At 40.8% G+C, this 23,801-nt stretch overlaps 1 protein-coding gene across 1 annotated transcript in view; it reads right to left on the bottom strand.

Moving 5' to 3' along the window:
* Nucleotides 1-562: 562 nt before the first annotated feature.
* The window catches only part of LOC121925140, a 24,279-nt gene continuing 1,040 nt past the window's right edge, over nucleotides 563-23,801 (bottom strand). The window contains exons 2-5 of the mRNA XM_042456951.1: nucleotides 14,520-14,657; nucleotides 11,486-11,505; nucleotides 9,277-9,417; nucleotides 563-2,594 (exon numbers count right to left, since the gene is read on the bottom strand). Coding sequence (XP_042312885.1) covers nucleotides 747-2,594; nucleotides 9,277-9,417; nucleotides 11,486-11,505; nucleotides 14,520-14,657 — 2,147 coding nt within the window. The 3' untranslated portion in view covers nucleotides 563-746. The remainder of the gene's footprint in view (nucleotides 2,595-9,276; nucleotides 9,418-11,485; nucleotides 11,506-14,519; nucleotides 14,658-23,801) is intronic.

The raw sequence follows: 23,801 nt of genomic DNA on the forward strand, positions 1-23,801 counted from the left end.
TAAGCCATGGTCGTCTCAGAGTCAAGAGTTGTCCCGATGAACCTGACTTGTTTCGATGGAGTTGAGTTGGATTTTTGTCTGTTGATCATGAGACCAAGGGACTCAAAAAGAGACATAGTGAACCATATATCCTGAACGAGTCGCTCTCAGGATGGAGTAGTGAAGAGCCAGTTGTCCAAGTAGAGGAAGACTGTGATCCGGCCTTGATGGAGTTACACCATGATTGGGACCATGCACTTGGTGAAGACTCTTCGTGCTGTGGAGAGCCGAAACAGAAGGATCCTGTACTGGAAGATCTCAACCCCAATGGCAAAGGCGAGGAATCTTCTGTGATCTTGCCAGATCCCAATGTGGAAGTAAGCATCTTTGAGATTGAGAGTTGTGAACCAGTGACCTTTCTGCAAGAGTGGCAGAATAGAAGCAAGGGTTACCATGTGAAAACGGAAATAGACAATAAAGGTGTTCAAATGCCACAAGTCCAAAATGACTCTAAGTCCAGAATCCTTCTTAGGGACAGTAAAATAATGGGAGAAAAAACAGTAGCAGGCCCAAATGGGATATACGCGCCCTTTTGCAATGAAGTGTATACTTCGTCAAGCAGGGTGACTGAGAGTATGGTGGAAAGGATAGCTCCGATGACTGGGAGCTCTTCGAACTCAAGAGGATAACCCTGCAGACAATGTCCAAGACCCAAGAGTCAGAAGTGACTGAGGCCCAGGTGTTAAGGTAGGGCCTCAGCCTATCCCTCAAATGGGTAGATATGAAGTGCGCTGTCCCATTTCACAACCTCCTCTTGCCTTGTTGAGCATCTTTTTTCTTGTATCTCTGCCTGTACCATGGCTGAGGCGGTTGGTGGCGGCCAGACAAGGAAGAGGAGAACTGGGAAGGTTGGCACTGTCTGGGCTGGTCCTGTTGATACCGATGTTCCTGTGGCTGAAATGACCTTTGTTGATACGGGGGGTACCAAGCGCGCTGAGATCCATACCTTGTACCGGAGGAGATTGGAACGAAGCCGAAGACATGCCGTGCTTCTTGGCAGCCGTCTTCATCCGGTACTGAAAATTGAGCTTCTCATCTGTCTCTTTATTAAAGAGACCAGAATCATCAAAGGGCATATCCTCAATTGTGGACCGAGCATGAGGGCTCAGGTCCAAGCAACGCAGCCAAGCATGCCTCCGAAGGGCCACTGAACCCGATAAAATTTTGGAAGCACAGTCTGTAGAATGGCGCGCTGAGATGATCTGTTGGCCACCAATTGAATGAGCTTCAGATTGGATGGCCAAGGCCAATTTTCTCTTGTCATCTGGCATCTCATCTAGGAGGGGCTCCATGCGTTCCATGAGGTGCTGAACATAGGCTCCCATATACGCCGCATAATTGGCCACCTTAAGGTCGAGCACTGCTGAAGCATAGAACTTCCTTGCCATCCCATCGATCTTCTTACTCTCCTTGTCAGATGGGGAAGAAGACGTTCTGGGAGTGAAGGACAGCTGCGACCCCTTTACGATGGCAGAGTTCAGCTTAGGATGCTCAAAAAGCCAATTCGGGCCTGAGGGAGCAATCCGGTACAGGCTTTCGATCTCCCATGAAGTCGAAGCGACTGTAGCCGGAGTTGACCAGGACTGCTTGGCAATTCTCTCCAATGATGGAAGGTAGCCAATGGAAAGAGGCGTCGGTAACGTGTCATAGAACCTGCGCTCAATCGAGTCCAACGCATCATAATGTGTATGGGTGACCTCTATATCAAGAGCTTTCGCCATCAGGGTAATGCAATCGGTGAAGGATCTGACATCATCTGTCTGGAAAGGAGGATCCAGTTCTACCAGATGCTCAGGTGATGGAGATTGTTCAGCATCAGAATCAGGGGTTGGGGAGCGTGATTCCCTCTGAGATTGATCTGAATCAGGAGAGTCCTCAGGGGTTCTTGGCAGAGGTCTATCGTAGAGGGACTGACGGCAAGGTGGTACCGGTGGAAATGTCAAGGTAGAGGCCCTGATGACTTGGGCCTTCATAGAAGCAGGAGACAAGGGCCTTTGAGACTGGAGATTCTGGCGAAGGTTGTCAGGATCCACTGGTAGAAGGTACCTCCCAGAAACATAGTCATACACCAAGTCAGGATACTGCTGGAGAAGATCCTCATGGAAAGAGGCCTTGACATTGACACAGGCGACCTCTTCAGCCTCGGTCCTGAGACTGGCCCCATCTTGTCGGAGTGGAGGAACAGGAGCCCGTAGGCTAACCTCTCCTGCTTGGTCTGACAGGTGCAGAGTCAATGCTAGAGGATCTGTGTCCCGAACCTCTCCTTCTGACTCAGAACTGGTATCTAGACAGACGATCTGAGAGGTATCAAGGGGAATCTGAACAGCTGACACAGTTGGGGTCGGGACCAATGCTTCGGGGTCAGTACCCAAGGTGGCAGATGGGGCCGGGGTCAAAACTGAAGGGTCTTTACAGCTCGATTTAGTAGTGGACGAGGCGGGGTGGGCCCATTTTGAAGCCAGCCGGTCAGAAGACTTATCTCTCTTGGAATGAAAGGACTTGTCTTTGGAATGCTTCCATTTGGAAGTCTTCCTAGGGTCATCACTCCGTTCCTGGAAAACAGAGAGAATGGTCAAACAGTCCTATGGTCAATTGATCAGTCAACAATATCCAAGCAAATTTCCAGAGAGAATGGCCAAAAATAAGCCGTTTAGGTCAAAATCGAAAGTACAAGTGATTCACCAACAAAGGTCCTTTGAGTTGCTAGCGTGGCGGACGAAAGAAACTGGGAAAAGAGTAGCACACTAGGAGCTTTATAAGGGTAGGCGGAGCTACTGCCCAAAAGTTGCAAACTAGGTTTTGCCTAGTGATTCCAGAGGTTTCCAAGCTTTCTGCACAGGTGCAGATATAACCCATTTGTGTGATTCACAGAGACCACGAAGAAGAAGGACCAAAATCTTTGCTTGTACTGTAAAAAAAGATGCATTTTCCCATCAAGCCTTTTGAGTTTCTCTTAACACATAAGTGGTATACTTTTTTTTATAAGAACTCAACTGATCTAATACAAACACTATTATACACAATAGTCTGAATCAGTTTTAAATTACTATACTAAGAGTTATTTTTTACACCACAGTGCATCATTCTATCAATTAAAATGATTAGCACCTCCAACAAGTGAACATTGCCTCATTAAGTAAAATTTGTTTAAAAGGTAAAATAGGCAGGAGTCCCTAAGACTAGGCTGAAATACTGATGGATGACATCTGCCTCATATGCTATTTTTGGGGGGAGCTTTTGCTGTGTTCGTTACAGTGGAACATATGCAGTGTATACTGAATTTCTTGTTCTGTATACTCCAATATGATGTATTTCTATTACAGTATTAATCATACAGTATTTCACCCAGTGAGGTATAGTGGTTTAAGTGTTTGACTAGGACTTTAGGAAACCAGGGTTTGAATCCCGACTCAGTCTGAGAAACCCAATGGGTTACTTAGGCAAGTCACAGATTTAATAAGACTATGGCAAACCTTCTCTGAATAAGAGGTGACATACCTGATCAATATTCACACAGCCATCTCGTAAATTATTGCTGTTGTTGCTGTGTGCCTCCAAGTCATTTTTGATTTATGGTGACCCTAACATGAAGCTATCATAATTTTTCTTTTTTTTTCTTTTTTCTTTTTTTTGGCAAATTGCTTCAGAGGCAGCTTGTCATTGCCATCCTCTTAGGCTAAGAGTATGTGACTTTCCCAAGCAAGGACGTAGCCAGATTTTGGGAAGGGGGGGGTCAAGACTAAGTGCCACCATTTTGAGAGCTAAGAGCCCCCCCCCGACACAAAAAGAAGATCGAGCGTTTACCCTCGAAACTTGATGGCACCACTTTAACTTCCGTTATGGCTTTGTGCAATGGAATCTTGGAACGTAGTTGAGTCATCTGCAGGTGACACAAACAAACAAATCCCAGCATTTTACAACATGGAGCCAAGGGCAGTTAAAGTGGCAAATCAACTGGATTATTTTTTCAGTGCAGATGCAAAACTGAATCCTCCTCTGAAGGTTTTACATCAGATAAATTCAGCTCGATAAAGCAAAGTGCAGCTGCTCGAGCAATGAGCGGCAGCCACTCTGTTCATGCTCAGAGACACTCGCTCAGCGTTGAGACACTGTATCCAACATCTGAGCTGAGCACGAACCCAGGCTACATCCACACATTCATCCCACTCCAAGAGGGATTTTTAATTTTGGACCACACCACACACACACACACAAACTTTTAATCCAAGACCTATCTATCTATCTATCATCTATCTACTATCTATCTATATCTATCTACCATAATTTTTAATTCCAAGCCATTTACGTTCCTTTCTTTAATTAAACAAACCCCTTTAAGAGAATCCTATTCGGAGAAAGGCAGGGTATAAAATCAATCAATAAAAAATAAGTGCAATAGTCCATCAGTGCCTGGCTTACATTAAAAGACTTTATACTTTATACATTAAAAACTATTAAATCACAGTAGGCTCAGAGTGCTACAGATCATGGAATCATAGAGTTAGAAGAGCCCCTAGAAGGGCCCTGACCAGTCCAACCCCATTCTGCCATGCAGGAACTCCCAGTCAAAGCATCCTCAACAAATTATGTAATGGAGGTGTCCACTACATGTAGAAAGATATACTACTGTAATAGATTAAGCTATGGAAAATCACCACCTTGAGTCTGTTATTGGGAGAAAGGCGGGATATAAGAAAATAACAACAACAACAATATCTGGGTATTGTAGTTTTGTGAGACATTTAGCCTTCTTGTCAGAGAGCTCTGGTGGCACAACATACAACAAATCGCAGGATTTTCCATAGCATAAAGCAGTGTCGAACTGGATTACTTCGGCAGTGTGCAGCCTTATTAAACTGCAGTTCCCATCAGTCGGTGGTGCTGCTGGATGATGGGGCCTGCAGCCTAGCATTGCCTGAGCAGCAATAGGACTCCACAGCCACAATTCATCATCTTAGATTGATTCCATAATTAATTAATTAATCATAAAAACATAGAGTTAGAAGAGACCCCACGAAGGGCCATCCAGTTCAACCCCATTCTGCCATGCAGGAACTCTCCATCAAAGCATCCCCATTGACAGGCTGGAAAAGGGCCAGCTAACTGTATTTTATACTATTGTGTTTTAAAAAAGAGAAAAAACAAGGCTGGAAGGAAGCCTCTTGCCTTTTTGCATCACAGACCCTCCTCTTTTTTGTTGTTACAAAAATCCAGAAATGACTTTTTGAAACATGAGCCATTCTCAGGAGAAATGCCAGAGTAGAGCCTGAGTCTCCTTTCTCTGAACTTCCAAAACCCAACGAAACGGAGAGCATCTGGTCTGACCCCCAACTCAAGGAAACTTGGAAATCCTGAAGGTTTAGACAATTACGAATTATTGAATTATACAAGCATAGTGGTCTCAGGGTTTTGCTGAAGCTCAGTAGGCAAAGCAAACATATTTAAAAAATATAGTACATTAAATTACCTTCAGTCTATGTCTATGAGAGCATATGAAACATACATGGACCCATCCCCAGTGTAATATCCCATTAGACATAATACTGTATATAATATACCAAAACTGAAAAACTCCAAATCCAAAATACATCTAATCCTCAGCATTTGGTAGGGATATTATTAATTATTATATTATTATTATTAGTATTATTATTATTATTATTATTATTATTATTATTATACTATATTGTACAGGGATATAACAGCTAAAAGTTAGAAGTCACCTTTTCTTTCTTTATATTCCTTTAAAGCTTTCCTTCCTTCCTTTTCTTTCTTCCTTTCTCCCCTTCCCTTCTCCTCTTCTTTTCCTTCTTTTCTTCAGTCTCCCTCCCTCTTATCTTCCTTCCTTTTTTTCCCTTCCTTCCTTCTCTTTCTTCTTCGCAAAAGCACAAGGGAGGAAGGGGGGGGAGGAGGAGAGGAGGAGGAGTGGAAGCCGACTCTGAAGGAACGAAAGCGAAAGGATCACAGGGACTCTCTCTCCTCTCTCTCTCTCTCTCCTCCCCTCTCTCTGAGCTTGCAACTGGGTTCAAGCTCCTTCTCCTCCTTCCTCCCTCCCCCCTCCATTAAAGCACGGAGCAGAGGGAAGGGGGAACTTTTGTTTTGTTTCCTCTGTTCCCTCGCTGTGGTTTTAATGAGGGGAGGGGGGAGGAAGGGATCTGAACGCCCCCAGGGCCTGATGGGGGGGTCCCGACCCCCCAACCCCCCCCCCCGGCTACGTCCTTGTCCCAAGGTCATTCAGTGGGTTTTTAGCTCAAGCTGGGAACTGTACCCTGATCTCTGGTATCACAGTCCAATGCTCAAACCAACACACCATGCTGGCTCTCGCCAGTAAACAGGCAGATGACAAAGACATGCTTTAAATTATGGTCAGTCATGTCTTCTGTGTAGAGAAGCAAAGCAAGAAAAATGGCTACAAAGTTAATAAACTTTATAATGATGACAATTAAGAAACAGTTGATTTATTATTGATGAGAAATGAGAAATTTCTTGAACCAAACTAAGCAAATCCAACCTTTATTTTATCCATCAGATATTACAATCCAATTAAAAGGACTGATCTAATTTATTTTTAAAACATGTAGATAGGTATATTAAAAAAACCAGATAACTATTTAGAAGATTTTCTTTCAACTGAAAGCAAATCCCCAACAACCTTTAGCTCTGATACAGTTTGTACAAGACAAGATCCATACTGCAGTTATGTTTTTGTTCTTAAATTTGAAGCATATTACACAAATTGCTCTGGAGCATAGTAAACCATGGCTTCTCAGGAGAGAAGAGCAACAATGAGTCAGGTCTGTGTATTTCTCCCCAATCCCTCCTCTCCTCTGCCCACAAAGAGATAAGAAATTGCAGGTGTTTTTAATTCACTTCACCTAATCATTTTATTTCAGCTAGAAAATTATGGTTAATTTTAACATGGATTTCTGATTATGGTTTGTAACTATGAAAGAACGAGACAGACCCGAAGTGTTAAGATATACATTGAATACAGTGAGCCCCCATATCCACAGATTCTTTTTCCACTGATTCAACCATCCACTGTTTGAAGTATTTGTGTGTGTGTGTGTGTGTGTGGTGTGTGTGGGCACTCTTGTTATACGCTGGGTGTTGGTTCCAAGATCCCCTGTGGATAACAAAATTCATGGATGCCCAAGTCCCATTAAATATAATGACATAGCAAAATGGTGCCCTTATAAAAAATGGAAAATCAAGGTTTGATATGTGAAATTTATACTTTTTGAACATTTCAAACATGGATGCTTGAATCCGTGTATAAGAATATGTGTATAAGAAGGGCTGACTGGTGTGTGTGTGTGTGTGTATATATATATATATTCCCAAAGCAAACCTTGATTTTGCCATTTATATAAGAGGCACATTTTACCATCCTATTTAATGAGACTTGAGCAAGCATCCACAGATTTTGGTACCCATTAGCGATCCTGGAACCAAGTCCCAGAAGATATCAAGGGCCCACTGTACTAACTTAGGATTGTACATGCCACGTATTCCAATTTCTTTGTATGGCTTTGTAAGCTGGATAGTGAAAAAAGGTGAAAATAAACTAGTTTGAAATGTGGTGCTGGAGAAGAGTTCTATGGATCGGTGGACTGCTAAAAAGACATAAAACACAATGGCATAAAAATGGTGTCCCTTATTAAAAGCCAAAACCAGGGTTGCTTTTGGGAATTTATATACAGTGGCCTCACATTTGTGGCTTGGATCTCCGCAATTTGATTATTCATGAGGTCAAGGCCGTGTGCACACAACTCTCTGCCCCCAGGCTTTCCCCCTTGCGGGGGGGGGGGGAGCCCATGAAGAAAAGGCCGGGGAGAGTACGTGCACCAACCTGCCCCTTTCCGGTAGGAATAGATGCCTTCCCAAGGCAGCTATCCCACTAGGAGAAGGGTGGAGGGGAATAGACTACAAGGGTGTCCAAAAGATAAGGGTGTACTGAACACCAAATAAACAGTTTAGATCAACAAAACTGCAGCATTACAGGATCAGACTATCCTCCTCAGTTGCAGCCCAGGTTTCAGAGAAACAAGAACCCTTTTGACATGAAACAATTACAGCATTTTGGTTCTACTTTAATTGCTATGATCCACCCTATAGGTTTGCAGTTTACAGTTGTGAAATCCTTTGTGATGGCCAGCTTTCCCTCAACTCTCCCCCTTTTCTAGAGTTTGGAAACATAGTTTTGGTGACTGTAACTTCCGAATTTCTCATCACAAATAACTTTTCCATGCCTTGCCCTCCATGCCCCTTTCTCTTCTAATACTTGGTAGTAGAATAGGCCAACATTCTAGAAAGTGTGTGATTCTTCCATCAAGAATGCCATATGAGAATGTTTGTGTTTAAAGCTAAGCAATGATGGCATGATAGCTTTGAGCAATGGACTATGCTATGAAGATCAGTGTTTGATTCCCTGCTCAGCCATGGAAATCCACTGGGGTAACCTTAGGCAAATCACACACTCAGCCCTAGAAATCCCCATTATAGGTTTGCCTTAGGGTCGCCATAAGTCAGAAATGACCTGAAGGCATACAATGACAACAACAACAATGATAGTAGTGATGATATCAATCAAAATATTTATATCTTGCTCCCTTGGTACCCAGGATTTAGGGTACCAACAATAAAATCAATCTGAGCAGATGAAAACAATTACAACAAGATAACATTGCATATTAACCTTTTAACAGTAAAAACAAGAAAACTTACAAACCAGTTTCCCACCAGAGCTTGGGATCAGATTTGCTGAATCAGAAACTATTTTGGGTGGAGTTCAAATTAGCAGAAATATACCAATAATTCAGTTTCAAATTAAAACCTTATTATATTATAACAATATTTGGTAATATATTTATATTCATATTTATACTTAATCAAATATATTTTTATGTTTATATCAGTCTAAGTAGCAATGATTCATGTGGTGGTGAAGAAATGCCTCAATCTATCATTTTATTAGTCAGAGTCAGGCAGTAGAATATATCGAAATTAGAGTCAGAGTCAAAGGTTTTGGTGTACCTACTCCACAGCCCCGGTTTAAAACAGTTTTAAACAACGCAAAAGCATAACACAACTGCAGATTGGATAAAATTAACTGGGCCTAAAGACTTAACAAAAACCATATCTAACCTGACACCAAAAAGATACCAGTGTTGGTGCCAGTCTGGCCACACAATACCGTATCATTAAAAAAGGAGAATTAAAAAAGGTTACGTTACCTGGATTTATAATTGGAATTGAAATGAAATAATTTGGCCGGTCTTGATTTTTTCTTTTCTTCTTCATTAAATTGTCTTCTTCATTCTCTCTCTCCAGTAGTTCTCTTCCCTTCTTTTTAATATTTGCTTTAGTTCCTTGTGGCTGTATGGAAAACATAATTATTATAAAGGTACACAGGAAGAAAATGTACCTATTGTTAATATTAAACTAAAAGGCACTTCAGACATAACGTGATGGATCTAAACTTTCCCTTCAATCAATGGAAGGCTCCTTCTGCTCAGAGGGAATGGGTATCAAGTGAAGGTGTTCTACGAAGCAAGAGGAGGCATGGTGATTTTGTCCAGTTCTGCTCATGGCACATCTCTCATGCTACTTCAGAGGGTTTCTAACCTTCAGAATCATGTGGGATGAGCTGCTGGCAGTGCTGAAGATGGGGAAATCAAGAAAATTACTACCTTGCTTCTTTCTCCGCATAGTATGGCTCTGAAGACTGCAAATAGGATACAACCTATTAATATCACATCATCATCATCATCATCAGCATCATCATGTAAAATAGGAATACATGTCTGAGATAGAGCCAGCATGGTGTAGTGGTCTGAATGCTAGACTAGGACTCTGGGAGACCAGGGTTCGAATCCCTGCTCAGTCATGGAAACCCACTAGGTGATCCTGGGAAAGTGACACTCTCTCAGCTTTAGAGAGAGGCAAAGGCAACCCCCCCTCTGAACAAATTCTACCATAAATTGCTATAAGCTGGAAATGACTTGAAGACACAGAGCAACAAATGGCTAAGATCCTGTATCGTATGACATAACTATGATGATAGAACTGCCAACTTAGGTACTGGGGAATGACTTCTGCAGTGCCATATTGGTCATGGGGCACACTGAGAACAGACAGCTGAAGGGTTCCCCCATAGGTGTTTCTCCAAATACATCCTGTGACTGAGAGAGCACTGTAGACTTTGGGCTGTACAGGCTGGCAATAAGCGGCGGCTTGGAGGCATAGTGGGGCATGGTGTTTGGACGACACACGTCCTAATGCCACCCCCAAGCCAGCATCACGCCACCTGCCTGACCACACAGTGGGCAGTGTTACAGTGATCCTTTGGCGTTCACATGCCGTACACCAAAAGAAGCACGGAAAAGTGCCACTGCGGCAGCAAGGGCGCCCCTTTTGGGGGGCAAAAAGAAGCTGCATTTTGCCACTTCTTTTTGGCCCAGAAAAATGCTGGATGGGGGCCGTGGTGTGCAGTTGCCGGGGTCCTGATCGGCACTCAAAGAGATGATGGCAAGCCGTTCCCTCGGGGCGTTCTGTTCCAACCTTTTATTTCCAACTGCTATTGCATACAAAACAGCAATCTGGCTGTGTGAATACTGGGCAAGAACTGCACAAAAATATGTTTTCTCACAATCAGCAAGATAACTGTGGAAAATTATTTTTCCTCACTAGCAAGGTTTAAATGGTTAAGCATTAATATCACTACTGTAAGCTCAATTTAGGTTAATAATAATATATTGGTTAATAATACATTGCGAAATATATACTATACTATCAACTGCAGCTCTCATGATCCTTATTAGTTATGGCAATTAGGGTTTGAGAACTGTAAGTGGAGATTATGATTATCAGTTGGGTTCTGTGGGTGAGCATAAACTCTTCTACCAACAATTCATTGTTCATGTGAAAGAACAAGAGCAGGAGGACTCAGAGAATAACTCATCATAGCTAAGTCCTCTGCTCCACTTGGGTACCTGTCTGAGATTCGTTAGCAGACAAAAAAAAAATGCATAGGTGTACAATGGATGCTGTCATTCAGAAATGCATAACAAAAGCCTTCTTGTGATAGTCAAATCACAGTAGACCTACCGTCTATTAACTAATGTAATGTCTGTTATGGTTTTTGGTGGCAATGAGAGCCTTCTCCATTTCAATATTGGGCACTTCATTGAACTATGTCTCTTGGATCAACCTTTAAACAGAGGTTGGAAGGGCATCTTTCCAGAGTGCTGTAAGTTGTGTATTCCTGCCTGCGAGGGAGTTGAACTAGTTGGCTCTTCTGGCCCTTCCAGCTCTAAAAGTCTATGGTTTTACAGCTGAATGGGAACTGCACTTCAACAACACCTGGAGGACAACATATTCCAAATTCCTACTGTGAAGAAAATGCTCAAGAAAACAAGAAACTCATATTTTAAACAATTCTGACCTTTGGGTTTGTAGTGGGAGCTGAAAAAGAGGAGGAAAAATGAGTCTAAAACTGTCGGAAGCGTTAAGGTGGTTTCCATATTGGAAATGGGCAAAGCAAAGCCATTCAATTTTTATGCACTGGATGTAACTTCCAACCCACTGCCTTCCAATGTTTTGTTGATTGTCTTTTTTCAGACCTGATTTGTGGTAATTTTTTAAAAATCTGAGATGTAATTGATATATGCTGGAAGTCAAACTCAGCCAAATCTTCAAGGTCTAGTAAATTCCTCACTTGCCTTGAAGATAATTTCATTGTCCAAAAGGTGGAAGAGGCAACAAGGGGATCAGCTATTTTGGATCTGATCCTAACCAACAAGGATGACTTGGTTAATGGGGTGCAAGTGGTAAGATCATTAGGCGGGAGTGAACATGTTCTCCTGCAGTTTGTTACACAATGGAAAGGAGAAGCCAGGCATAGTCAGACAGGCATTCTAGACTTTAGGAAAGCTGATTTTAGTAAAAGAGAAGGGAGTTCAAGATGGATGGGAATTTCTCAAGAGGGAGATACTGAAGGCACAATTTCAAACAGTTCCAGTGAGAAAGAAAAATGGGAGGTGTTGCAAGAAACCAGGATGGATGACTAAGGAACTTTCAACTGAGCTAAATTTTAAACGAAACACGTATAAGAAATGGAAAAAGGGGGAAATCAACAAAGAAGAATTCAAACAAAGAGCTAGCATGTGTAGGGGTAAAGTCAGAAAAGCTAAAGCGCAGAATGAATTCAGGCTTGCTAGAGAGGTTAAGAACAACAAAAGGGGATTTTGGGAGTATGTCCGCAGCAAAAGGAAGAAGGAAACAGTAGGGCCACTGCGTGGAGAAGATGGCAATATGCTAACATGGGACAGAAAAAAGGCAGAATTACTCAACACCTTCATTGCCTCAGTCTTCTCAGAAAAGGAAAAGGGTGCTCAACCTGAGGATAATGGAACAGAGGACAGAACAGGGGAATTTCAGTACAGAATAAGTAAACAGATAGTACAGGAATATCTGGTTAATCTAAATGAATATAAATCTCCAGGACCAGAGTATTAAAAGGGTATTAAAAGAACTGGCAAATGTAATATCGGAGCCATTGGCAATAATCTTTGAGAACTCCTGGAGAACAGGAGAAATCCCAGTGGACTGGAGGAGGGTAAACGTTGTCCCCATCTTCAAAAAGAGGGGAAAAGAAGATCCCAACAATCATCGTCCAGTTAGTCTGACATCTATACTAGGAAAGATTCTAGAGCAAATCATTAAACAGTGAGTCTGTGAACATCTAGAAAGCAATGCCATAATCACAAAAATTCAACACGGGTTTCAGAGAAAGAAGTCATGCCAGACAAATCTAATCTCTTTTTCAAAAAACATTGCCAGCTTGTAGGATAAAGGGAATGCTGTGGATATAGTATATCTAGATTTCAGTAAGGCCTTTGACAGTTTCCTGTGACATTCTTGCAAACAAGCTAGTAAAATGTGAGCTAGACAATGTAACTGTTAGGTGGATTTGTAACTGGTTGACCGGCCGAACCCAAAAGGTGCTCAACAATGGCTCTTTTTCAGCCTGGAGAGAAGTGACCAGTGGTGTCCCACAGGGCTCTGTCCTGGGCCCAGTGCTATTCAACATCTTTATCAATGACCTGGATGACAGAATTGGGGGCATACTTATCAAATTTGCAGATGACACCAAATTAGGAGTAGCAGCTAATATCCCTGAGGACAGGATCAAAATTCAGAATGACCTTAATAGATTAGAAAGCTGGGCTGGGCCAAAGCTAACAGAATGAAATTCAACATGGGGAAATGTATGGTACTGCACTTATGGCAGAAAAATGAAAAGCACAGAGATAGGATGGGGGACACCTGGCTGAACAAAACTACATGTGAAAGGGATCTAGGAGTCCAAGTAGACCACAAACTGAACATGAGTCAACAGTGCAATGTGGCAGCTAACAAGGCCAATGCGATTTTAGGCTGCATCAATAGAAGTATAGTGTCTAGATCAAGAGAAGTAATAGTGCCACTATATCTGCTCTGGTCAGGCCCCACCTGAAATATTGTGTCCAGTTCTGGGCACAATTTAAAAAGGATGTTGAGAAGCTAGAGCATGTCCAAAGGAGGGTAACGAAAATGGTGAAGGGTCTGGAAACCATACCCTATGAGGAACGACTTAAGGAGCTGGGGATGTTTAGCCTAGAGAAGGTTAAGGGGTGATATGATAGCCCTGTTTAAATACTTGAAGGGATGTCATTTTGAGGAGGGAGCAAGCTTTTTTTCTGCTGCTCTAGAGACTAAGACCCGCAGCAATGGATGCAAGCTACGAGAAAAGAGATTCCACCTTAACATTAGGAAGAACTTCCTGACAGTCAGGGCTGTTCGACAGTGGAACAAACTCCCTCGGAGTGTAGTGGAGTCTCCTTCCTTAGAGGTCTTTAAACAGAGGCTGGATGGCCATTTGTCGGGGATGCTTTGATTTGGATTTCCTGCATGGCAGGGGTTGGACTGGATGGCCCTTGCTGTCTCTTCCAACTCTATGATTTTATAATTCATTACTAAACCTGAAGTGGACTGCCAACATACTTATGGAGGTTTCTTCTGGCTTTAATTAGTCATATTTCCCCAATCCACCCAGCAATAATCAGCCCTTTAATTAGTTGTTCTGTATCTGCTACTCAAGCAATTCCTTACCCGCTTGTACAAGTTAGTTGTATGTTTCATCTGTATTATTTTTGTGCATTTCCAAAAAGATGAAGCACTAGAAACCAGAGAGCTTATATTTCATAGAATATCTTCAATGATGAAACTGGAATCCAAATATAGTTGGAAACCAAACACATTTTTGTGGTCTGAGGATGCAAACATTTGTAGATTTGAGGAGAAGAACAGGTCAACAGCTACAACATTGCTATTTGTCACTGCAAAGATCAGGGTACATTATCTGAAGAAATCTAGCTCCAATTAAATGTGCTTATTTTATCTCAAAGAACTGAAACTGGACAAGTGGCCATACTTACTGCTAAATTCCTCCTCAATATCTGCTTCTGCAAATGGCATTTCCATTATCAAACTGCCACAGGAATCATCAAGACAGTCTGATTCCTTTCTCCGTTTTTTTCTTTGCTTTTTCTTCTGCTCCACAATTTGCTTTCCATCTGGAATACATTAGAAACAATGAATTGGGTTTCAGATTTCAAGGCCAATGAAATCACGACCAATAAAACCCCGTTCCAGATTCACAGCTCACAACAAGACACTTTTTCAAGCACAACATCAGAGCCACTCACAAACCAACTGATTATTCCTCCATATTGCAGTTTAAGGTTTCATTCCTAGCATTCAATATGTTTCACTAATAGTCCCAAAATACATTGTGTTTTGACTCCCCATTTGAAAAACAAGAATTATGTTGACTCAGCTCCTTCACAAGGATCTCTTCTGCAAAGCTGAGAATCATTACATTTCTGCTCTAATTTTTAAGCCTCTTCACCGCGGTAAGCCTGTCTCACTCCTCCAGATATGGCTAAGTAACTTATAACCTGTATTTTACTGGCTTGAGGGGTGGGTTTCCTTCATCCATATATGTGGACCTGCCTTACATTATTGCTCATCTTATTACTGTTATTGAAATTAAAATATTATTTTCTCTGACTTGCCTCTACTGAGTAATTTCTCAACCATAACTGCAGTAAAGTAGTTACAACACTGAGACATTTTATGCAAATCTGTCTAGTTAACAAAGTTGTGCCATTATGGGGCATTTCTAAACACTAACCAAAATATTCTCAGCTTTGGTATTCTCAGCCATGGCTACTGTTTCTCTTTCAGAGAAAAAGAACATGCGAGTTCCCCTCACGCCATCCCTCCATTTATTCAAATGTAATCGTTGCTGACCTTGAAGATTGTTCAGAAACATCAGATGGTTTCAGCAACCAGTTTATTGATAGGTCACAGTTAGCTTGTACCAAATTCATCAGGTTTTTTTTTAATCACTCTCCTTTCCATTTGTTTCTAGATTCAAAACAAGCTGGTGGCCCTGAATAATGCCCTATGTAGCTTGGAATCCACTCAGATCTTCATGAGCCCTTTTTTCAAGTTTTACTATATTCAAAGATGAGATAAATGGTACCACAAAATACACTTTTTGGGTGGAGGCATCATGTTGGAAAAGCAGTATATAAATAAAGCTTTTATTATATTATTTTTATTATTAAATGAAGAATACTCATAGGAATACAGGAAACTGTTTAATACCAAGTTAAACTATTTGTCCATCTAGTTCAGTATTGGCTATGTCTGGCAATACCTCTCTGCCGTTTCAGTCAGAAGATGCCAGGAATTGAAAGTGAGACCCTTTGTAGGAAAAGCATGTCCTCTGCCATTTACCCATTACCCTTCTCACAGACACTAAGCCAATGCCTACTCAATGACCTTTTCATTGTCAGTGAATACAGTGCGAGTCTCTTGTTCTTTAACAGATGACAAATGGTACTCTTGCTTTCACTTTTAAACTTTTGTTCATACTGCTCTCTGGCTTTAGCTTTTACTGTTGATTGTTATTATTGCTTTTGTCCTCTGTCCTTGAAACCTTTAAACTGGCAGCTGATAAAGTATGTGAAGCTCTCTTCTAAAGGTTGTCTGCACTATTGATTTGGTATAAATTAGTATTCAACTGTGATAGTAAGGTGAAAAATAAAGAACACATCATTTTTCAGCTCATACAGTATCCTGTATTTGTAGTAAGCTACTAGGCTAGCATATACAATGAAAAGACAGGACTCATTAAAAAAGACAATAATGCTTGGTATGGCAGTAGGAAAAGAGAAAAATTGAGTCTATCCACCACTTTCCAGGGGGATAGACTCAATCAAGGAAGCCACAGCCCTGAATTTGCAAGGCTTGAGCAGGACTGTTGATGGCAGGGTGTCTTGGAGTTCTCTCATTCATTGGACCACCTAAGTTAAAGTCAACTTGATGATAATTAACAACAAATCAGAGCAGCAAAAAAATAAAACAGGTTTACTTATTACACTCTTCAGTGTAGACTGATATACTAAACACATTTACTAGACTTATACTACAATCCTATGCACTTTAAAATATGACAGCCAGTGTGGTGTAGTGGTTTGAGCGCTGTATTACGACTCTAAAGATCAGTGTTCAAGTTCCCACTCAGCCCTGGAAACCATCTGGGTGACACTGGATGAGTCACACACTCTCAGCCTCTGAAAGCCCCGTGATGGGTTTGCCTTACGGTCACCATAAGTCAGAAATGACATGAAGGCACACAACAAGAACATTATTTAACTACATACCTTCCTTCACAGATTTGTTTCAGCATTCAGGGACATTTTTGTTAATGAAATCAATTATAACGTTAGAAACAAAAAAGTAATAGGATTTGGTTGTGATTTTCATGCAATTTAGGAACAGTTTGAAGAATTTAGTTGAACACTAAGTACTACTGTACTAGCACTGGAAGCCAAGTTTGGAAGATATCAAAAACATGAAATTGGATAGTTAAAGATGTAAATGTAAATTCTGTAAATAGATAATGATTGTTATATACTGTGTTTGTTTGTTTTTTAAATGTTTAAATTAAAAAAAAGAAATGAAAAAGTACAGCATTTCATCTGACTCCTTAAAGGAACAAAGAATTGTGAACATAAAGAGACAGCTACTGTCTCAAGGGAGAAGAGCAGTACACAAGGAGGAGTTTCTTGCCAAGATGTCAGTGTATCAGAGAATGTCTCATTACTAAATAACAGGCAGTTTTCAGAGCTTCAAGGTCAAGTTCAGGTACTCCAAATTCCACCCAAGGGATGAAATTTGGCAACAAACTGGCCTATTGTATTCTTGTGGGATGTAAAAAACAAAAACAAAACACCACTTGATAAACTGTAAAAAGAACAACCCTTTACTTGCTGCAAAATATTAGTGTCCCTTATAGTGTCTCTTGGATACCGCAACCCTGGTACTACGAAAGATAAGTCACCTGATTATGTGCTAATTGGCTTCAGTATAAAGCCGCAAGGGAGGGATAACAAGGTAGCTGTTATCTGATCCTTGAGGCTGTACAGGAACTATTGTGACTGTAAGCTGCTTATTGATTAAGAAGACATTTCTCTGGTGTGAGAAGCTGACCTGGACTCTCCAGTGAGCTTGCTCTCCATGCAGCAGAGTGCACTTTTAGAGCTATTTCTCACACACAAGCCTCATAGGAATTAGCATGTGTCTGGGGAGTTAGGATGAGACATCTACTATCCTACCTTTTCCATACAAAAATCTCTGCAGAATTCTGCTTGCTTTAGAACTGTGCTCTTTAAGGAATTTTGGACTTCAGCTCCCAGAATCCCAAACTACTGGCCACATTGGCTGAGGCTTCTGGGAGTTGAAGTCCAAAATCTCTTAAAGGGCAGTTTGGGGACCACTGCTTTTGAATGGCATGACTACAAATTTGTTTCCTGTTGTATAGACAAAGGCCCCGCATGCATGAATGCCATCATAATACCTATATGATAGAAATGGCGATTATGTTTCCTCACCATATTTGTTCGGAATAGTTATATGCTGCTTTTCAAGAAAAAGGGAGTCCTGGTGACGCAGTGGTTAAATGCTGGTATTGCAGCCACAAGGTTGTGAGTTGATTCCCAGAAGGCTCCAAGATCCATTCAGCCTTCCATCCTTTTGTAGGTCAGTAAAATGAGTTCCCAGCTTGTTGGGGGCAATTGGTTTACACATTGTAAACCACTTAGAGTGCTCAGTTCACGGATAAGTGGTATAGAAATGTACATGCTATTGCTATTGCTATATGAAAAAGGCCTTGAAGTAATTTACTCAGTCAAAATGTGGCTAAAACACGCATTTCAATCGCTATTTTTAGTCTCAGCAGCAGCAGGCTTTTTCACTGTTGGGCATGCAGCTTTTCCACTCCTTATCAAATACAAAGATCTCTATTTTATTGTCTGTACAGGTTCTGATTGCCTTCAAGAGCCATACATCCCAGGACAGGGGGGCTTAAGTTTCCCTCATACTAGGTTAGAGGGTTGTGCTCATCCCCTAATGATCTGGCAAAATTAGACTTCTATGTAGTGTAGAGTTCTCTGGAAGTATCAATCAGAAGTGCACTTAATAATCAAGCATTAAGACAACTATTTTCCTTGTGCCTTTTCAGGAATAAGAAAAGCTCAAGAAACCTATCCTTTGCACACTTATTTTGGAGTATCTAAGTACTCGGTATGGGAGTTTCCAAATATTTGGTTAGTATGCACACAGAATCCATGGAGGGCACTTCTATGTATACAATGTACTTGCAAGAATCTTAATATTTAAAGATATTTCAGTGATAAAGGGTGTGAATAGTAATTTGCCCTCCCTCTACAATTATGTGAATGTAGGTAAAATGTATAACAATCTTTCTGCCAATGTTGACCCCCCTTCTTAAAACCAGATCTGGCATCCCTATCAAGAACTGTTCCACCCAATCCAAATTTGATCAAAATCAAATTTGAAGTGGGTCAATTAATAACCAGGCTTGCTTCTGCCATAGAGAGCTGATTGGATGGCATGAAGAAACCTTGCAGAAGGGTTTTGATGTCTTACTGTTTGATGGCATTCTAAGCAAAATACCTTCTCTGGCTGTTCAAATCTAATAACTGTCTATGGAACAATATCAGGCACTGCTTGTTACAACCATACAAGCATCAAATAGCAATAGCAAGTACTTTTCTATACTGCTTATCAGTGCACTTAAGCACTCTCTAAGCAGTTTACAAAGTGTAAGCTAATTGCCCCCAACAAGCTGGGTACTCATTTTAGCGACCTCGGAAGGATGCCAGGCTGAGTCGACCCAGAGCCCATGGATGGTATTGAACTCACAAGCTTGTGGTTTGTGAGTGAGTGGCTGCAGTACAGGCATTTAAGCACTGCGCCACCAGGGCTCCTCTAATTGTGCTGTCTTTGTGCTGTTTTTGATTGCACAGAAATGTCACTGAGGACCACTACACATAATTCCTGTTATTATTTACTTGATTTCTATCCTGCATTTCTCTCAAGAAGGCAACTCATTTTAGATACACACCTAACATTTCTGTGATTGGTTTCATAGTCATTTACAACAATCATGCACCCTGGATAAAATCTGTTTGTAAACTTCATAGGTGAGTCATAGTGTTGGGCTGGCTGTGGGTTAAGACATTATATTTGTTGTTCTTTGTAGACCAGAAACAATGACTTCAACACATAATTGATGGTTGTTTGATTATGCTGACCTATAAATTGAACTAGATTTAGCAGCTTCATTGTAAATCAGAGTTATTGAGACTTAGGCTCTTATAAACAAAGAACTGAAGAAATCAAAGACATAGCCATGTTAATCAGGGGAATCAGAGTGCAAAGGGATCCTGTTGTACCTTTGAGACTAACTGAAAGAAAAAAGCTGGTAGCATGAGGGCTGAAAGTGTATGTTTTGCCTACGGTCCCCCAGTAGGTTTCCATGGACAAGCAAGGATTCAAACCCTGGTTTCCAGAGTCTTAATCCAATGCTCCAACCACTACTCCATTCTGGTTCTACATGGTAACATAACATCATCCACTAACAGAATGGAGTCTTCTCCCTGCTCACATTGCAGCCCCCTCGTCTGCTTGGGAGGCTTCGGGAACCTCCAGAGCTAATTTTGGTAACAGGCAGGAGGCTGAATGGAAGAAGGAGAAAATTGAAAAGGCTATAGACTGCATCCAGTAGGCTTCTGCAATATACTACTTCTCTTCTGAACGGTTTGCACAGCCAATGGCACAGTCAGTAAACAATGCCATTTTGATGCAACTAGACCTACCAGAATGAAGTACTTTACTTCTCAAATGTCTGAGATAGCAGATGTCCCCTACTTTCCTCAGCTTATTTATATTAGAAATAGTTAAGTATTGAAGAAATGCCAGATGTCCAAGAGAAGTTCAGAAAAATAAGAGTTGCTAGAGATTATAGTGCAAACATGTATTGGTTAATAGAACACACTAAAGTATTTCAGAAGAAAATCAACCATCCATTATAGGCTATAGCAAAGCCTTTGAATGAGCAGATCATGAAGCACTCTGGAGAGGTGCTGCAATATGAAACTATTCTGATGTATAACTATATTCTGGACAAGAAACCAATGTCAGGACAAAAAATGAAGAAATAGAAAGGTTTTCAATTGATAAGGGGATCAAACCAGGCTGCATCTTATCATCTTATCTGTTCAATTTATATGCTGAATAGATAACAAAGAAAGTGAGATCACACTCAAGAGGAAAATTGGTCTGAAAACTAGAAGATGAAAATAAGCAACTTAAGCTATGCAAATGACACCATATTATTAGTAGAAAATAGCAAAGACTTGGAACAACAATTGATGAAAGTTAAGAAGTTAAAAAGTAGAGCTAAAATTTATTTATTTATTTATTTTGTATGCAGTATTTCTCCTGGAGTGGGATCAGAGGCAGCTCCCAGAGTCAATAGGTAAAACAAAATTTAAAAAGCATAAACAGTTGAACTTTAAGAAACCTAAGATAATGACCACAGATCTTTCACGTGTGGAGGCCATGTGCAAAAATTCAAAAATTCTGGAAAGAAGTTCACGAGACAATTCAGAAGATCTTGAGGATTAAATTTTCGATGAATCCTAAATTATATTTACTTAATATGACGTCGACTTTGAGTCCACAAGATGAGAATAATTATTGGATAATTATTCTATATTTTGTGACTGCAGCTAGAATTTTAATAGCTAAATAATGGAAGTCAGAGTTGACCTCAACCTGGGACAACTGGATGCAGAAAGTCAATGCATATAGAGAATTGGACAAATTATCATGCTATATACAGAACACAAACATGACTAAAAGAAAAGAGGATTGGAATTTAAACATGAATTTATTAGGTGTCTGAAATATTTCTCAGTATTAATGGTTTGCTTATAAACACTCATTATTTGATATCTGTTCCTTTTCCTTGTCATTATTGCAGGTCTGTAAATGACAGAAAGACACCTCCGCTAAAGCATATTATGTTATAACAAGAGCTGAAGATTTAGAAATCATGCATGTATTAGACAGTAAGCTAATAAACAAATTGGGAATTTTGGTTGGGATATGACGTTGTTAGAATATCGATAAGATATACAGTGGTACCCCGGGTTACGAATTTAATTCGTTCTGCCGCCGCGTTCGTAACCCGAAAGCCTTCGTAAGCCGAAAAAGCCATAGGCGCTAATGGGGAAAAGCTGCGATTTCGTGCGAAAAAGCGCCGAAAAGCACCAAATTTTTTTTCATAACCCGAAATAACCTTCGTAACCCGGAACAGTTTTTTTCTATGGATTTTTTTCGTAACCCGGAAATTTCGTAAGGCGGTGCATTCGTATCCCAGGGTACCACTGTATATGGTTTTTGGTTTTTTTCCATGTGATACATAATGTGAATTAAGGTTTATTTCAGCCTAAAACAACAATCACTCTTTAAGATTTCAAGTGTAAAAGGAAAATCTACTAAGGGTCAAACAAGACAAGAGAACAATATTTAACTTCATTAGAAATTTTATTGTATATGTATTTTATTATATAGGACAATAAAGACTGTTTTAAAAAAAGAAACGGGATGTTGGAGGAGAGTTATACAGACAGCATGGACTGCCAAAAAGACAAACAAAAGACAAGCAAATCAAGTCTGAGTTTCCACTAGGAAAAACATTATTTAACCGAGGCTATTGTACTTTGTACCTGTCAGAGAACATTACTAATTTGAAAAGACTTGGTAAAGTTGCAGACATTAGAAAAATAAGGATGGTTTTTGTGGGTTTTCTCTGAAGATGCCAATCACAGATGCTGGAGAAACGTCAGGAATAAACTCTTGTAGAACATGGCCACATAGCCCAAGAAACCCACAAAAGCTATGGATGCCAGCCACGAAAGCCTTTGACTTCAAAAAGGATGAATTAATGCAGTTAAGGAAATCATGGCCCCGAATTTGCAAGACCTGAGCATGGCTATTAATAATAGGATCTGTCATCCTATTAGGTATTTATATCATCGTAATCTGCCTGGCAATCATGTGAAGGTGCTTTGTGACACTGCACAATGTTTGTATTCTTGGGAGGGGAAAAGAGAGTCAGCTAAGCCTTCAGGCCCACTGTGCAAATAGAGCCAATAGTATGGCCGTTGTGCCATGGAGACCCTTTCCACACTGGGTACCAGAACACAATGAGACTCGGTGGGCAACAGGAACTCCCACTGTGCAACAGAATACCATGCTAGAAGGGTTGCATGTCCTGTTAAAGACACACCTATGACATTGTAAAGTTATGAGTTGTAGGTCTTTTTTGCAGCCAGGATCTCTTGGAGGTCCATTCTTCATAGGATCAACTTCAGTTGAAGCCTATCAAATGGTATGGAAGAAGAAGAAGACGTAGTAGTAGTAGTAGTGGTGGTGCTACTAAAACTACTACTAGTTGTTGTCGTGTCCTTCAAGTCATTTCCGATTTATGGCAAATCCACCCGAGGTTTTCTTGACGAATTTCTTCAGAGCGGGTTTGCCATTTCCATCCCTGAGGCTGAGAGAATGTGACTTACCCAAGGTCACCCAGTGGGTTTCCATGGCTGACCCAGGATTTGAATCCTGCTCTCCAGTCACAGTACAACATTCAGACCACTATGCCACACTGGTTCTCACTACTACTGCTACTGATTTCCTGGCTGATATAAAAACAGACCAAAAGCTAATAATTCTGTCCTTAAGGCTCTAATTAGGATAAAAAGACAGAAAAACAAACAAACAAACAAACAAAACAAGTACACCCAAGTAATACATGGCATAGCTTCCCTGAGAAAGAAGGTTCCACGGGAAAACTAACCTATGTGGCCTCAGTCCAACCCACAAAGACAAGGCAGTGAGTTTATACTTTGAGCCAATGTGGCACAGTGAGCGGAGAGCTGGATTTAGGACCATGGCTGCATCCACATGACAGAAATAATCCAGTTTGGCTCCACTTTAACCACCACGGCTCAAGGCTGTGGAATTCTGGGAACAAACTACAGTTCCCAGATTTCCACAGCCTTGAGCCATGGTGGTTAAAATGGTGCAAATGTGATTATTTCTGTTGTGTGGATGCAGCCTATGAAACTCAACAGGCAGCACTGGATAAGTCACTCTCAGCCAGATTTCCTTCAGAACTGGATGTAGCCTAAGAAGTTAATGATGATTATTACAGAGAAAGAGAGAGAGAGAGAGAGAGAAGAATGTTATGCCAAAGAAAGAAAGGACAAGATGCA

Source organism: Sceloporus undulatus, chromosome 1, assembly GCF_019175285.1.
Source record: "Sceloporus undulatus isolate JIND9_A2432 ecotype Alabama chromosome 1, SceUnd_v1.1, whole genome shotgun sequence".
In the NCBI taxonomy this organism is placed as follows: domain Eukaryota; kingdom Metazoa; phylum Chordata; class Lepidosauria; order Squamata; family Phrynosomatidae; genus Sceloporus; species Sceloporus undulatus.